This window comes from Coturnix japonica, chromosome 2, assembly GCF_054131305.1.
Source record: "Coturnix japonica strain WE chromosome 2, WE-NBRP24, whole genome shotgun sequence".
In the NCBI taxonomy this organism is placed as follows: Eukaryota; Metazoa; Chordata; class Aves; order Galliformes; family Phasianidae; genus Coturnix; species Coturnix japonica.
Window position 1 is genome coordinate 84,500,952 of NC_140664.1, and position 16,791 is coordinate 84,517,742.

The following is a 16,791-nucleotide window of genomic DNA, read 5'->3' on the forward strand; positions in this document are numbered from 1 at the left end:
CATTCTATGATTCTTTGTGATTCTGTGATATTAGGAAATATTTCTTCTCAGTGAGAGCAGTGAGGCCTGGGAACGGGCTGCCCAGGGAGGAGGTGGAGTCACTGCCCCTGGGTGCGTTCAAGAAACATGAAGATGTGACACTGAGGGACGTGGTGGGAACGGGTTAACGGTTGAGCTGGGTATCTCACTGGTCTTTTCCAACCTAAACGACCCTACCAGCAGTGCACCAGCTGGGGCCGTACGTTGTACCGGCCGCTCCCCGCCAGGCGCCGCCCTCAGCCCCGCCCTCCCCATGCACCTGCCCCGCGCACGCGCAGCCCCTCGTGACACCTGCCGCGGTGACGCCACCGGGGTGTGTGAGTGTGTGACGGGGCGGGACCCGCCGTCCCGCTCTGCTCCGCCTCCCGCCCGGTCCGGCCCGGCCCGGCCCAGCCCAGCCCGGCCGCCGCCACCCAGCCATGGCGAGCGGGGCGTCCGCGCGGCCGCAGCAGCCGGAGACGGGCGGGGAGAGCGGCGGCGGCGGCGGGCGGGAGCGGCCGCAGGGCCCCCAGGATGCGGCCCCGGCTGAGGTGTCGGGCGGGGCCGGGGCGGCGGCGGCTCTGCTCGGGGAGACGGGTCTGGCGGTGGGATGCTGCATCGCGGCGGCGCTGAGCTGGGAGCGGCCCCTCCACAGCCTGGGCGGCTTCGTCTGCGCCAACCTGCTCTTCTGGTGAGCGCTGGGCCTCCGCTACCGTGCGGTTCTGACGGCTGGCGGTGTGGGGGTGCCTTCCCTCAGGGGTTGCTTTAGGTGTGTGTGCTTCTCCTCGTCGGCGGCCTGGTCAGCCCTGATGGAGGGGTGGCAGTGGGAATGTTGCTGCAGCTCACCAAACCTGCCTTTAAAACTGAAGTTTTTCTAGTCCAGTGTCGTTTGGTTGACAAAAGTCGGTAGTTCACAGAGGATGGCTTCGTTGTTATGTTTGTAGCACCTCTTCTGATGATTTGTGTAGAAAACAAAAGCTTGCCTTTCTTTGTGAAACTTCTTCAGAACTTCCCCTTGACCTTAGGGGAGGTTTATGTGTTGGGACTCCATGTGATTGTACAGCCTAGACCCTAAGACTGAATCCTGTAAGGACAGGCTGAGGGAGCCGGGGTTGATCACTTGGAGAAGGCCCTGGGGAGACCTCATCACAGCCTTCCAGTGCTTGAAGGGAGATGGTGAACAGGAGGGGGACTGGCGTGGGCAGTGTAAGGGGGAACAGTGTAAAGGTAAAAGAGGGGAAGTTTAGATGTTGGGGAAGTTTATCAGCGAGAGGGCAGTGAGGTGCTGGCACAGCTGCCCATAGAAGCTGTGGTGCCCCATCCCTGTAGGTGCTCAAGGCCAGGTTGGATGGGGCCCTGGGCAGCCTGAGTTTGTGGGTGGCAGCCCTGCCCATGGCACGGGGTTGGGTGTGAGTGGGTTCCGAAATCCCTTCCAACCTGAATCCCAATTCTGTGAACTTGAACTGTGTTTCCAGTGCTTCAAGCTTCCTCCTTCCCTCTCCAATGAACAAGAGGCAAATAAGTGGATTAACTGCAAACTCCACCTAGTTCCCCATAACTGTAGTGGTGATCCAAGTCACACAGAACTTTCTGAAGCTTCACACTGCATGAGAAAATATCTGTGCGTATATCTCCAAAATCACTTCATCCTCTCAAATCTGAGGAGCAGCGTGTGTGATGTGTAATCTGAGTTGACTTTTGTTATCAGTCTTGCTCTTAAGTGCCCTTCGTAAGTCCTTTCACTAAGAAAATTATGTGGTTCTGCTCTCAGAGCTCACCTGTGCTGCCAGCAATTTGGAGGGTCATAATGCTTTATGTTTCTTTGTAATTGGCTCTGATAAAATCAAGGGCGGTGTTTAACTGGTTTCATTTCTGTGCCTCAAGGAGTAAGAGCTACTGGACAACCTGTTTGCTGTTCTTTTGTCCACGTGTATAGTGCATGCTGTGTATAATGTGTACAGAATGTCTCACAGTCCTCCTGCAACTTGTGAAGTGACTTGTGGTTGAAGTTATTTTGTTGGGGTTTGTAGCTCACTCTACTTTCTTAGTGTCAAAATGAGTCAGGTTGAAATGAAACCAGTGCAAGGATTGCTTTTATTTTGGTAATATTGCTGCCTCTCCTTGGAAAGCTCCTTCCTGATGCCAGGGGAGCTGAGAGATGAACTGGGGAGCTATGCAGTAAAATGGCAGTAAAACTGAAGAGCATCAGGAATGATCTCGTCAGCAAACCTCTGAAAGCTGACACTGAAAATGAAACGCTGCTTTAAATCTGGTCTCGCATTTCTCTCCTTTGGTGTGTTGGCATCACGTATCTGCAGCGCAGCGTGCTTGCTCCCTCTGCTTCCCTCTGGAGCTCCAGTCCAGCTGGTCAGCCTGGTTGCTGTGACTCAGCTCGAGCCAGGACACAGCACTGGGTGTGAGTGGAGCCCAGCTGCCTGCAGAGCCTGTCCTCACAGCTCTCGGTGCTGACAGCACTGTGGGCTGGAGGAGCGTTGCCTGTTAGTTCCTCAGCGCTGCTGTCCCATGCCTGCAATACTCCCCATCCATCTGCAGATTGCTTGTGTTCAGGGCATAGGGCCTCGATTCTCAGTGTTCCTCAGGATTGAGAGAAAAGCAAAAGGATGGCTGAGGGCTTCCTTGGCTGTATCAGCAGTATTGGTACTCTTCCCCTGAGAAATCTTCCATCGGATGCTGTATATGAGTACATTTTTTTACATTTACTACTGAAATAACATTCTTGTGGTACGAGAAATTTGCTAATTTAATTTCACCATGTTTTCCAAAGCTCTTTTACTTTAAAATATTGCAAATAAATCATCACGGACTGTTTTAACGAGGCCTAAAACACATTGTTCTTGATAGTGACTGATGGATGTTTTTACACTGCTAATTACTCTGCCATTTTTTAGTTTCCTGGGATTTCTCATGCAAAGACTGCTCTGAACTTCAGACCCAGCTCACTGCTTACAAATACAACTTTCCTCTTGGTCTTGTTTGTATCGGGAGGCATTTTTATGCTGGTGATGTTGTTCCTAGGAGGCTGATAAGGTGATGGCTGCTGTTGTTCAGTCAGTGTAGTGGTACTGTGTGGGAGCCGTCAGGCCAGTGGTTGTTTGCCCCCACTTGTTTGTGTGGAGCTGTTCTTAATGATGATTCGCTTGGAACTTCTTGTACCAGTATTACCAGTGTGCCACCGGATCATAGGATGGTTTGGGTTGGAAGGGACCTTTAAGATCATCCAGTTCCAGCCCCGTGCTATAGGCAGGGACACCTCTCTAGACCAGGTTGCTCAAATCCCCATCCAGCCTGGCTTTGAGTGCTCCCAGGAAGGGGGCAACATGTTCCAGTATCTCATCACCCTCACAGCACAGAATTTGTTCCTGATATCTAGTCTAAATCCACCTTCTTCCAGTGAAAGCCATTTCCCCTCATCCTGTCCCTATGTGCCCTTCTAAAACGTCCCTCCGCAGCCTTCCTGTAGGCTGCCTTAATGTACTGGAAGGCTGCCATTAGTGAGAAATTCAGAGACTTTGTCTCAGTTGTATTGGCTATCGAAATTTGACTTTCATTTTCACTTAGACATCTCTGGGTGTTAATGAGTCCAGGCTTTGAAACTGCAGGTAGTGCTGGTGAACTCCCCATGGCTTGAATTCAGCTGATACTCTTTCAGAACTGTTTTCAGCTGTTTTCGAATCCTTATCTTGTGGAATGGATGCTTTCCCAAAAGCTTCCCATGCTTTCTGAACTCAAGTTCATGTTCTGATAGCAATGTCAGCTGTGATTGAATTGTAGGGGCTACTTGTTTTCAGGTGGGTAGCTTTAATCACAGAATCACAGAATTATCAGGGTTGGAAAAGACCTAGAAGATCATCTAGTCCAACCATTACCAATACTTCCCAGCTAAATCATATTCCTCAACACAACATCCAAACGTTTCTTGAACACTCCCATGGTCGGTGACTCCACCACCTCCCTGGACAGTGCATTCCAATGCCTGACTACCCTTTCCGAGAAGTAATACTTCCTAATGTCCAGCCTGAATCTCTTGTGGCGCAGCTTAAAACCATTCCCTCTAGTTCTATCACCGATTACACGAGAGAAGAGGCCAACCCCCAGCTCACTACAACCTCCCTTCTTATGTTTAGTTTTCCAACATGTTATTAAAATTTTAGAAGGCTTCAAAGGTAAGGTGGAATGGAAGGCTAAATCAATTTAATTAAGAAAAAAAGCACCATTATCTCAACAGCTTTTTTTTCGTGACAACTTGCATAGTTTTGGCTGAGAGATTGGTTTACTGGAATGAAAATTGACATTGTTTAAGAGCCAGGCTGTGTTACATAAAAAACCTGGCCACTTGACAGTATGTTTTCAACCACTCAGCAGAAAGCGGGATCAATCAGCAAAGAAATCAAGGAGGATAATTGAGGAGCTGAGGGAAAGCGAGCATTACTGAATAATTAAGGACCAAATCCAGGATGAGGACTTTATGGAAGATGGAAATGCTAAACCGAGCAGAACTGCAACACAGCTTGGGTTTGTAGTTCCCTCATGACACAAAGGCATTCTGCACCTAACCTAGTTGTGTCCAGAGAGAAATGATTCTTACTTTCTTTTGTAGCTCAAGATAACGAGACCTTTAAAATAGCGAGTGTAATCCTGAGAACAATAGAACTTCTAGGAAGATATGCTGTGCTCCATGGGAGATGTTACAGGACTAATGAGAGCATTAGAGAAAAGGAGATTTAGGGCAATGTGGTGGTGGTGGATTTTTTTTAACATCAAACTGCTGCTACTGTATGAGAAAATGGGATTAAGGGTTCTTCTGCACTTTCCCAGAGTACGGGTTAATTGAGGTCATCTGGGCATGTTTGTACAAGAATAAAGGCAGGCAGGTTCTTTGATTTCTGTGCTTAATTCAGTGTACTTTTAACTCGTGGAAGCATCTCCCGTTTTCACTGAAGAAATGGGGACAGGACTAGGGGTAATGGGATGAAAGTACAGCATAGGAAGTTCCACACGAATGTGTGGAAGAACTTCTTTACAGTGAGGGTGACGGAGCACTGGAACAGGCTGCCCAGGGAGGTGGTGGAATCTCCTTCTCTGGAGATATTCAAGACCCGCCTGGATGCCTTCCTGTGTGACATGGTGTAGGGAGCCTGCTTTGGCAGGGGGGTTGGACTCGATGATCTCTGGAGGTCCCTTCCAACCCCTACAATTCTGTGATTCTGTGAAATGGTAGCATTTGATGTCGTGGTAGACTCAGAAGGTTGTTGAGGTCACTGAAACATCCTCCTTTTATAAGCTTTTATTTTAAATGCCCATCTGAATGGAATCAGTTATGGCAAATCTGATCTAGAGCCCACAAACATAGTTCTAACTACTGCTTTCCCCAGGAGGTTTTCCTGCACACATCATGAGATGTCATATTTTTGCTTAGAGAATTATGTTGATGATATGAGATAAAAATCTTGTTTCCTGTAGTTCGGGTAGAGAGAATAAGCCATTTCAATTCTTACCCTTTGTCTTAGTGACTTGTAGCTAATCGTAATTCTGTAGAAGTGTTCAGCAGTCTTTGCCTTTTGTGCCGCTTCTACAGGTGGCTGCCAAGTGACAACAGTTTGAGCTGGTGGGAGTCTTTCTTATGTTGGGAGTTAATGTATTACTCCTATGAAGAAAGATTGAGGGAACTGAGCTTCTTTAGCTTGGAGAAGGCTTTGGGGAGACCTCATTGCAGCCTTCCAGTATTTGAAGGGAGCATATAAACAGGAAGGAGAAAGGCTGTTTACGAGGGTGAACAGCAACAGGACAAGGGGGAATGGATTTAAACTGAGACAGGGAGATTTAGGTTAGATATTAGGAGGAAGATTTTCATGCAGAGGGTGGTGACGCACTGGAACAGGTTGCCCAAGGAGGCTCTGGATGCCTCATCCTTGGAAGCATTCAAGGCCAGGCTGGATGTGGCTCTGGGCAGCCTGGTCTGGTGGTTGGTGACCCTGCACACAGCAGGGGGGTTGAAACTCAATTATCATTGTGGTTGTTTTCAACCCAGACCATTCTGTGGTTCTTTGATGATTCCTAAATCTTTATTTCTAGGTTTCCTAGGGAGCTGCTGTCCAGGTTGATGGATGCCATCTGTGCTTTCTGGCTCAACAAACACAGTCCTAATCTGTTGTATAAAACCTGGCAAATAAACCTCTTGAATAAAAGCTTGAAGATTGAATTGTCTTTGTCTTTAACAAAAAAGTAATTGAAGAGAATGTTGCAAGTTTTAGAGTGGTAGTTGTGTCCTCTTCTGGTTCTTGTTGCTTGGTTGTGGGGTTTTTTTAGTATTATTTTTATGTATTTAATGACAGAATTTTTAGTTAGGCACTATTGGATGGAAATTATCTTGGTTGAATTGACTTCTTCCAGTTCTTCATTCTATTCTTGTTCGAGTGTTTGGCTTGTATTCTTGTTTGGTGCCTTCGGTGGCGCAGTGGTAGGAATGCCGTGTTGCAACACCAGAGGCCCGGGTTCGAATCCCCCTGTGGCGCAAGTGGTAGAAGTGCCGCTCTGCTACACAGAGGCTCAAATCCCGGGGGGTTGGACTCGATGATCTCTAAGGTCCCTTCCAACCCGCACGAGACTGTGAGACTGTGAATGTTTTATTACAATCTTAAGATGTCTGTGTTGTTGGGTGGTGCGCTTGCTGAGAGAAAAGTTCAAGTGAAAAAGGTGTTTCTTCCGCATCTGAACAGAGAGTTGCACTTTTCTCTACTACATGAAAAGTATTTTAAACTTCGAAAATGTAAAGAATTGAAGGAGCATTTTGCTACAATAATTCACCTGTTTCTCAGTTTCCTGCAATTTTTCCTCAGTTTTTCCTGTTGCTCCAGTTCTCTCTTGACAGTGTCAGTGGTGCCTGAAGCACGAACAAGGAGATGACGTGGAAGTCAGGCCACAGGCAAGCAGCAGACTTCTCATGACAGCATGTTTTTTTGGCACTGTTTGCTTTCATTCTCTGTAGAAGATGATCTTCAGTGCCTTAACACCTTGTGCTTCCCCTTGGTACTAGTGCCGTGTTCATGCCCAGTTGGCTTTGAGGCCTCTCTTAATGGAGCTGTCTTCCCTATACTGACTAATACGGTGGCGCAGTGGTAGGAATGCCGCTTTGCAACACCAGAGGCCCGGGTTCAAATCCCCCGTGGCGCAAGTGGTAGAAGTGCCGCTTTGCTACACAGGAGGCTCGAATCCTGGGGGTTGGACTCGATGATCGCTAAGGTCCCTTCCAACCCACACGAGACTATGATACTGTGATGTCACAGTACTGATTTTGTGCATTCAGTTCAAAGGGCAGAGAAGGAACTGGTTTGCTGCCACAGGAGGCCTCAGGCTCTCCCATCTTGGGAATCTTCCCTCAAGGTCTACCTAACTTTCCTGTTTTGCATTGCCTGAACTTGAGCTGCTGCTTCTGCAAGATACCATGTAAATCACCTGTTTGTAGAGTCATAGAAGACCGTAGGATGGGAAGACAACAGGATGTCAGCTAGTCTGACTTCTTGCTAGAAGTAGGTCCAGTTAGGTCAGTTATTCAGGTGCTTACCTGATCAAGTTCATACTCCCCAGTGATCTGCCTTCTGCTTACTACCTCCAGTAGCTCTTCCATTTGGCTGCTCTAAATGTCAGCAGAGGATGTCTCACAGGTGAGACCACTGTTGTCTGGGTGAGAGGTCTGAAGCACTTCTAGCTGCCCTAAAACCAGGTGACTGCATCTGAATCTTTGTCTGAGTAAAGGCCTTAAGTATACTGTACACAGTATATGATGGTGTCATTCTGGACCCTCAGTTTTGTCGGGTATGTATGTGTTTTAGAAGTATTCAAATAAACTTTGTTAATTAAAATAAGAGGAGGAAAAAAACAACTCCTAATCATAAGCGAAAGTACTGCTGTGCCACCGTGACTTTTTGTTAATCCAGTTGCTATGCCTCATGTTGATAATTCCTTTAAGAATTTTGCTACACCATTAGCATAATACGTGGTTTTCAGATCCCAGCATGTTGGACTAACCTTTCAATAAGCTGAAGGTGGACATATGCCAAAAAACTAGGGAGAACATTATCAGCCATTGAACCCTAAGGGACTTAAGGGCGTAGACTTGTCTGACATATGGCTCGCAGTGTTTCTAATCTGTATTACTGGAGCACCTGAGGGCTGACAAACGGTGGCTGTGAGTTTGTATGAGACGATCTTTGTTGCAAACAGTGTGACCTGAACAAAAAATACCGAAAGAATGGAGGAAAGATTGAGAACTAACAGCACTGAGACACCAGAATCCTTAACAATTTGAAGTTCTCCATATAAGTGAACTCATTTGACTGCTGTGATAACTGCTCTATGTAGATTGCGTTGTTTTTTTTTTTTTCCCCAAAAAAATTTATGGAGCAGAAAGACTGTAGTAACAGGAATGTAGAATGAGATGTCTTGGAAACATCTTTTAGACAGGATGCTACCTTGCTAATCCTTGTTTGCTAATCCTTGTCCATGTTAGTGCAACCGTTTTTAACAGCAGGTGACAGCTGTGATTGCAGTGAAACTATGAGTATGGCTTAGTCGTGACTGTAAAGTAGGTCAAATGCTCTCTGTATTCTTTGGCAGGTAGTAAGTGTCTTTTCTTACCTTTAAGAACTAGTAAAATGTGTGTTTATGAATGTTTACCTGTGTGACGTGGTGTAGGGAGCCTGCTTTGGCAGGGTGGTTGGACTCGATGATCTCTAGAGGTCCCTTCCAACCCCTACAATTCTGTGATTCTGTGATAAACTCCAGTACTGGTGTATTTCAGCCACTAAGGACTGCCCAGTGTTAACTGTGAAGTTAAAACTTGCTATTCAATCCTATAAAATGCTAATGAACAAGCACCATGTAGGATAGTCGTAGTATTAATTCTGTACAACTTAAAGGTCTGCCTTTGTTACGAACAAAGAAATAACATTAAAAACTATTCTCTGTATTGTCACAACTCCCCTTCTCTCCCATCATCAGCAAGTTTAGAAAAAAAAGTGGGTAAGACAAAGCCTTTGGAGGTTTTCTTTGATGCAATTCAGTTTTCTCAGGCCTGCAGGGAGTATGAGAGCAGTTTTCCACAACTGTATCTTCAGCTTAGTAGAAACTCCTAGAAGGCAACTTTCTTTATGTAAAAACCATGTGTTCACAGGGTTTTCCGTAGGATACTGGAGCACACCGTGCTTCAGTTCCTTTCCCTCTTGTTCCTGCAGGAAAGCTGCCACAACAACTAGTTTTGTGTCCAACTGTTCTGTTTACAAACCATTTACATGCTTTGTATGACTGTATTTGTTGTTACTCTTACCACTACCCTGGACAGTAGCTTCTTGCTATTCTTGGCTATCTTCAGCTTCCATCTCTTTTTTTTTTTTGTCTGGAACTTAATGGTTTTAAGTTAAAAGAGGGAAGATTTAGGTTGGATGTTAGGGGGAAGTTCTTCACTAGGAGAGTGGTTAGGCCCTGGAACAGGCTGCCCAGGGAGGTTGTGGATGCCCCGTCCTTGGAGGTGTTCAAGACCAGGTTGGACGGGGCCCTGGGCAACCTGATCTAGTAAAGGTGTATGTTTGGTGGCCCTGCCAGGCAGGGGGGTTGGAACTACATGATCCTTGAGGTCCCTTCCAACCCGGGTCATTCTGTGATTCTGTGACTCAACTAGGCTCATTGCAAAAACTTTTTGTAATGAAGAACAAAAATCACAAAAGCTCATTATGAAGACAAGTTGGAGTATTGTGCTATGAATGACATGATTTTACCTCATCTTCACATTTGAAAGAATCGTTTGTATAAGGATCTGCTGTGAAGTTAGGTCCTGTAAGAAACACAAGGAAATGTTTAACTTATGCTGTGTCTGAATTAAAAAAAAACACAAAACAATTTATGTTAATAAAACATAAATTGATTGTAAAAGTAACGCTTCTTATGCAGTAATGAAGATATTCTGTTTGTATACTTTAGCTGTGCTTAGATAAAAGCATGGACAAAAAAAATGTACTAAAAACTCAATGTATGGTTAAATGAGCCTGGCGTGCTTGGAGCTCTTAGTGTTTGCTTCCTGTGAAAGCACAGGGGGAAGAAACTAAATTTAATTAATGTCCTGTTAGTCTATTTTTTCTTTTTATTTTCAACCTGTAGGTTTATGTATAATTCCAATCAGTTCACAAGAATTCAGTGTTTATTTTTTCTTAACATTCTAGGTTTGTTGCGCTGACCCCTTGGAGAGTGTATCATCTGACTTCTCTCATTATACTTGGACTACTAGTTCTACAGATAATAAAGGATTTGGTGTTATCTAGGGTAAAAGGTAAGGCACTATAGTGATAAAATTCCTTGCTTTCACATTCATGTTTCATAGCATATAAGTACATTACTAGATCATCTTTAATATTATGATACTAGGATTATTGCAAAAATATCAGATGGAATCTACAATGATCTGTTACCATTTTCTGTGAAGTTTCTATTTTATAATCAGGGTACTACTACTATGAGACTAGCTTCAGCGTGAGTATAAGCACTATCAGTGAACAATCATTCTTGTCTCTCAACTGATTGAGCTGAAAATACATTGTTTCCCTAAAAGTTCCTGTCTCCTCTGATTGTACACTAGGTGGCTGTTGGTAGGTTTGGGAGAGCAAATAGGAATCAGTCATCTTTGGAAATGGGTTGTGAAGTGGCCTATTTTTTGCACAGTTGAAATAAGTGAAAGATACTTCTTTTCTAGATTTCAGTTCACTGCAGTTTCCAGTGCGTAAAAACTCTTATGTGAATACTACCAAGTTTGAAAGAGATTAATAATTCATTGGCTGATTGACTGTTTTTTATGTTGTTGTTTGCTTGTTTTTAATTTATTTTGTCTCATACTTCATTACCATCTTGAACATTCTTTGGCAAAATGACTCTCATCTCTTGTACTTCATGTTATTAGGGAACATTTTTTGAAGTGACATGTTTTATTTGTTCTTTGATGTTGAATCCAATGCAGAGTGTTTGAAAAATCATTAAGGAATGCAGGAAATAAGCATCAGAGATGCACAGTATTCCTCTGCAGTATGCTGTCCTTTCATTTTTTACTTCCCCAGCCTACAGTTCCCTGCTAAGTTACAACAGTTATTCACAAACTTTTTTGAAGTACTGTTCACTGTCATTGCCTTCTCCACAATCTTAATGGCTGTTCTGCTGCCTGCTTGCTCAGTGGACAACTTAAAAAACTTATCATAATTTTTTAGACTCAGTGTTGTGTAAGTTACCTCTAACACAGAATGACCCACCAGTCAGGTGGTGATTTACACAAGTTCTCTCTTAGCTCTTACTGCTAATTGATGCTTTTTGTATTGACCAAATGCTAGACGTACCAATATTTACCAAGCTGGCAGAGTCAAAATACCATCCCGTCTTCATCTGGTGTTCCCATCTGGCGTGGGATTACTCAACAATTCATCATAAAAATGAAATTAGGAAGACCTCTGTTTCCCAGCTTTATATTCTCAGTATGATTATTTTACACCACTTGCATTTCTTTCAGTGTTTTTTGTTTATTTTTTAACGCAAATCTAATGAATGGTTATTGATCGAATAGAAAGAAATATTTCTTCTTGTAGTGATTTGGAAATAATTGTCACTCCAAACAGCAGAAGAACTTCTTCCCAGAATAACAATTCTGTACAGCTACTTCCCACTTCCAGCTAGCCACTAGATGGCAAGATTAGTACAGGGTCGTAAGGAATGTAGAAAGTGATTGTCAGTTTGTAGTTGTAAAGCAGGAGTCCTATTGGTTACCTTCTACTTCAATGTGAAAATGTAGCTACAAACTATTCATTACTATTTAAACTGGTAGGTTAAGTTTATGGAAAAAGATGTGTTCTAATGGTTGTCACTCTGGTTTTAATTGTTATGTAGGCTTCCTTACTCATTTTGTCCCAAATTCGCATATTTCTACAAATAAAGAGGAAAAAACTATATACGGTTTCTGTTTTAGTGCATTGTGAATCATCTTATGTTCTCTTTGTTGCAGGTGCACAGCTTTGGAGGAGCATCACTGACAAGTAGGTACATTATTTTTAATATGCTGTTTATTTGATATCATCGCTTCTTACGGTTAATCTGGAATTTAAGAGTGTACTTTCCCTGTAGTTAAAATAGAAATGGAATTATTTAAGTATCTTTTTTAGGTTTGTTATTGTTTGTTTCAGTTTTAATAACTGTTCACAAATAATTTTTTCTGAGTTTAATTGTATTAAAGACTACATCAATGTGTCAAGTACTTCTAGAAATGCTTTTTCTCAATAGGTTTATGATGTTTTGTGTTTTCTGGAAATCGGTGTTTCCTTTGAATCTAGTTACTAGAGAAAAGTGCAGTGCTGGTTAAGGAGGTCGCTTTCTTTTAGAACATCATCGTACAATTGCCTTCTAGAAGTGGTTAAGCCTGCTGTGATTTCCTTTATCTCTGTAATAAACTTTACAAGTAATCAATTTAAAATTTCATTTCAGTTAAATATTAGTTGATATCCCCAGGAATAACTGTGAAATCTCTTGATTTACCGTTGTGCTGACTCAGCTCACACGCAAATGTTTGTATAATGTTGTTAGGGTGGTGTATGTAACTGATTTCATTTGTTCAGGATTTATACAATATTTCTGAATGTACAGACTACTTCCACAGTAAAAGTTTGTGTATTTAAGCTATTTTTTTTCTGAATAGACCACCAGTGGTCATTGTACATCCAGCATCGTTTGAAAGCAACTGTTGCATTACAAATAGACATTAGTACACTACCGTGTTAAGCTCTGTCTCTATAGGAAATAGCAGTTTCCCTATTATTTTCTCTCTCTCACTGTAGCCTGTGCTACTAGCTAATATAACATAAATGTTGTATGCCTCTGTGCAAGGTAATTTGCAGTAACAGGAACACAAGATCAGTTTAGGAGCAGGAGAAACCAGGCCAGTCACAGTGTATAAGAGCAGGACAAGCTTCTAAGATGATTCTCATTATATACTTTCCCAGCCTTCAGCAACTTGCAGCTAAAAGACTTTAATTGAAGTACCACATAACTTGTGTTTTCCCTTCCCCCCAGCCTGTGCTGGGTGGACTTTTACTTTCATTAATTTGACTTGTTGCTTTTGGTATTGCAAGCTTCCAGTAGTCAAAACATCATGTAGCACAGAGGCCCACTGCTGAATTTTATGTTATGTGAATAGTACAGCCTTGTGCTTGGTTACTAATACTACATAGTAGCATCTTAATTCCATTCTACCTTTCTCCTTTTATGGTTGGAAGAGTTAGTAAATAATCACACTCTATTAATACTCTCCAATGGTCTGTGTCTGCTAAGTCCACAAATTCAATGATTATGAGAAGTTTTCTATAGCTTTGGTGTATTCATTGTGCCTTTTGTGACTTCCATTTCTGTCATGCTGATGATATGGGGACAGGGTAAGAGGTTGTGTTCCACTTTGAGAAGACCTTGGACTATGCATTAGAATAACAATGCCCTCATAATGAATCTTCATGTTTGATTGGCGTTTTTTAACCTCTGCTGAGCACTGAACTGATGTTTACGTGGGCATTTAACAAAGATCACCTTCATGCCTGTATGGTATTTAAGGTTCTGTTATAAGTATGACTCACTTCATATTTACCTCTCTTTTATCTGTCTTTTGGCAAGCAAGTCACTTGATACATCATTGAAATTCTGTGATTCTTTGCTGTTGGTCTTCCTCGTAACCAGAATCATTTAGCATAGTAAGGAGACTCTCATCTTACTACTTTTTTAGCCAAATGGCTCAAAACTATGTTTTACTTTTCTATAGGTTGCTCTGAAATTGATGTATTTCGATGAAAACTACAATGTGTATAAAGAGCACAGTAACGCTATTTGATAGAGCAAATTTTCAGCTACAATATATTATTTTTCAACATAGTCACCACCGTTAGCTCTGCATTTTCATCAATTATCAACAGGAACTCTTAATTTCCTGGTATGATGGTTGTGCATGGCTGTCCAGAATATGGCTTGTCATGTCCTCATTGCCACTGCTGGAATGTATCGCTCACCACCTCACCATCTATTTCTTGGTCTCCATAAGCATTCAGCAAGTGTCAGTGAATGGTGATAGGTGCTTTTTTGTATGGAGGGATTCAGCAATGTTCCTTTGCTTCACATGTGCTTCCATGTTTGACATCACTTTGTCCAACTGTCCCTCTGCTGCCATTTGTCGCACAGCAACAAAGCATAATTAATGGAATACCAGTGGGAAGGTCCAGTGTCTACTGCCATACCACCAATATCCACTGCTGACCTTGTGGGCCAACGTCATAAAATAGAAGGCTTTACTACTGAAACAACCCTTGTAAGCTAACATGAAAATTATCCAATCCCAAAGAAAACAAAAAACAGTGAAGCCCCAGGCCCGCCCCCACCAGTGTCTTAGAACAGTTCTTTCAATTTCAACTTAATCAACAGGAATTCAGGAAAAAAACAAAAAAACAAACCCAGCAAACTTAAACACCCACACTGCAAACAAATGCAAAGTCCTTATGTGAGCATGAAAGAGTTCTAACTGAAAGGATGCCAACAGCTGAAATATCACTTCTGTTAAGTAAACTCTCAAAGCCGCCTTAACACCAGAGGACTGTGAAGTGTCTAAAGGAGAATCTATTTATAGAGAAGTCATGACACAGTGACATAAAATGTCAGTAAAGGCAGATCTGTTCTGTACAGATGGTCAGAAGATCTAGTGAAGGACATGTCTGTCCTGCACTGCACTGGGGGTCTGCAAGGACAATTTCTTAAAGGGGCGTGATATCACAGACCTTCTGTATTTTAAGAGTCAGCAATACTGCAGATGAATGCTGATATTCAGGAAAATTCACCTGGATTTCCTATTAGGCTTTCAGCAAAGTCTCTCATAAAGCGCTCTTACAGAGGCTAAGAATTCATGCAATGAGAGGAAGCCCTTGCAAGATTAATTCTCTTTGTTATGATACTTGCATTTGTTTTTCAGTGTTCATCTACGTTGCACATCCCTTCTGCTGCAAGTATGCTCTAAGTTTTGAACTAAGCATTAAAAGTCCTTCCGCAAAGTTTATTTTGCTGCATTTGCTTTCAGTTCTGCTTTGTCTTTGTGGAGCACTGCTAACTAGGTAGAGCAACATGGCCTTGCATCTTTTTCATTGCATTGCTTTAAATGAGCTTGTCATGAGACTCTGCTCAGTAGTTAGCCGTCCTGGATTTTTCTTAGACAGTATCCTTGCTGACAGGAGCATACAAACAGACACGTAGAGGTTACTGTCCAGAACTCCCCTATCTCTTGCCATCTCCTGCAGTGCTTAATTCAGATATTTCTTTCCAAAGAGTTTACTGTCTGTGATAGATGTGACCTCTCAGAACTGTCAGAGTTGCCATTCACTTGCAGGGGAACAAGTATCTTTGCTTGCTAGGAAACTGCAGCTATTGGGCCAGCAGATGCTACATCCATTCCTTGGTAGAGCAACTTCAGACTGTACCTCTCTAAGATCTGGGTTCATCTTTTGACCTGCACAAATTTCGCCCTTGTGTCAGCCCAGTCTGGAGAAGTTTGTCATGATTATAAGGATTAGAGCACTCACTCTGTGCAGGTCGATTTTCTGCATTACAAGTATTGCATGTGGAAATGTTTGAATCCTGCTTATTTGTTTGTTTTCTAAGAATAAGATTATTATTTTTTTTTAAACTAATTGTAACTCCAGTAATGTGCAGGTGCATAATTCTTCCTGATATGTCACAGACACCAATAGAAAACACTCATCATGTTCTTGCTGCAGATAAACACCTTTCATCTAATTAACACATGGAGGATGTGCTTCATTTATTACATCTGATGCATTACATACCTCTGATTATCATATGCTTTGCCTGCTGCATTGATTTAAGACAGACTGAAATTAATTCAGTGAAGGTAAGGTTTTTTATCTAGTCTACCTAGTTTTCTGTGATCAATTGAGAAGAGTAGAAGTATTCTGTGAGACACATAGCATGATTTGTCTCGTCCTCTATGAGATACCTAACCAGCCTATAGGCGCATTATGCCTCAATAGTAACTTCTTGTTTCCCTTGAATATGCTTTACACCTAGGTGTGATGACAAGGAGCATAAGGTTTTGTGTCACTACTTCCTGTTGTTCTAAAGGCTCATCGATCTTAAGGATGTCGTGGACTGATTCTAGTGCTTAGAATGAGAAGTTCACTCTTGCAGTAATGTGCTGGAATGCCATACACAGACATAAAAGCCGTAGGGTTTGACAAACAAGCCCGGGGACTGAATTCTGGATTTAGTTCTGCCTCTACTTATGCAAACAGTTTTTCCAAAATGATTATCCAGCACAGTATGATTCTGTCTTCAGATCACTCTTGAGACCTTGAGGATATACTTAATCATATCTCAAGATGAGTGTTCTTTCCTTTAGGGTGTTTGTGAAAGATCCATCTGAAGATTAGTAGATTAGGAAATAAGAGGAAATAAGATTTCCATTAGGAAACAGGGTCAAGGTTGTAACAGAAATGCTTTTGTGTTACGTGTGTTAATTCATCTCCTCGATGCTGCAGATAATAACAAAGCTAAAGTAAGCCAAGGCCAGTCAACTGTGTGCCAGTACTGAAACCAGGCTAAGAGTATCAGTTTCTGTTGCTAAAACAGTTGGTCTTGGTTTGATCATCCAGACTAAATATGTTCTTCACGTGGCTGTATTCAACTGCATTA

At 42.6% G+C, this 16,791-nt stretch overlaps 1 protein-coding gene across 3 annotated transcripts in view; it reads left to right on the forward strand.

The window, feature by feature from the left end:
- Positions 1–347: 347 nt before the first annotated feature.
- RETREG1 (reticulophagy regulator 1) overlaps positions 348–16,791 on the forward strand; it is a 53,277-nt gene continuing 36,833 nt past the window's right edge. The window contains exons 1-3 of one of the 3 annotated variants that reach the window (XM_015854416.3): positions 348–709; positions 10,251–10,357; positions 12,068–12,098. In XM_015854416.3, coding sequence (XP_015709902.2) covers positions 459–709; positions 10,251–10,357; positions 12,068–12,098 — 389 coding nt within the window. In that variant the 5' untranslated portion in view covers positions 348–458. Of the gene's footprint in view, positions 710–10,250; positions 10,358–12,067; positions 12,103–16,791 lie in introns of all 3 variants that reach the window. The other 2 variants (XM_085537837.1, XM_085537838.1) reach the window with 2 other exon arrangements.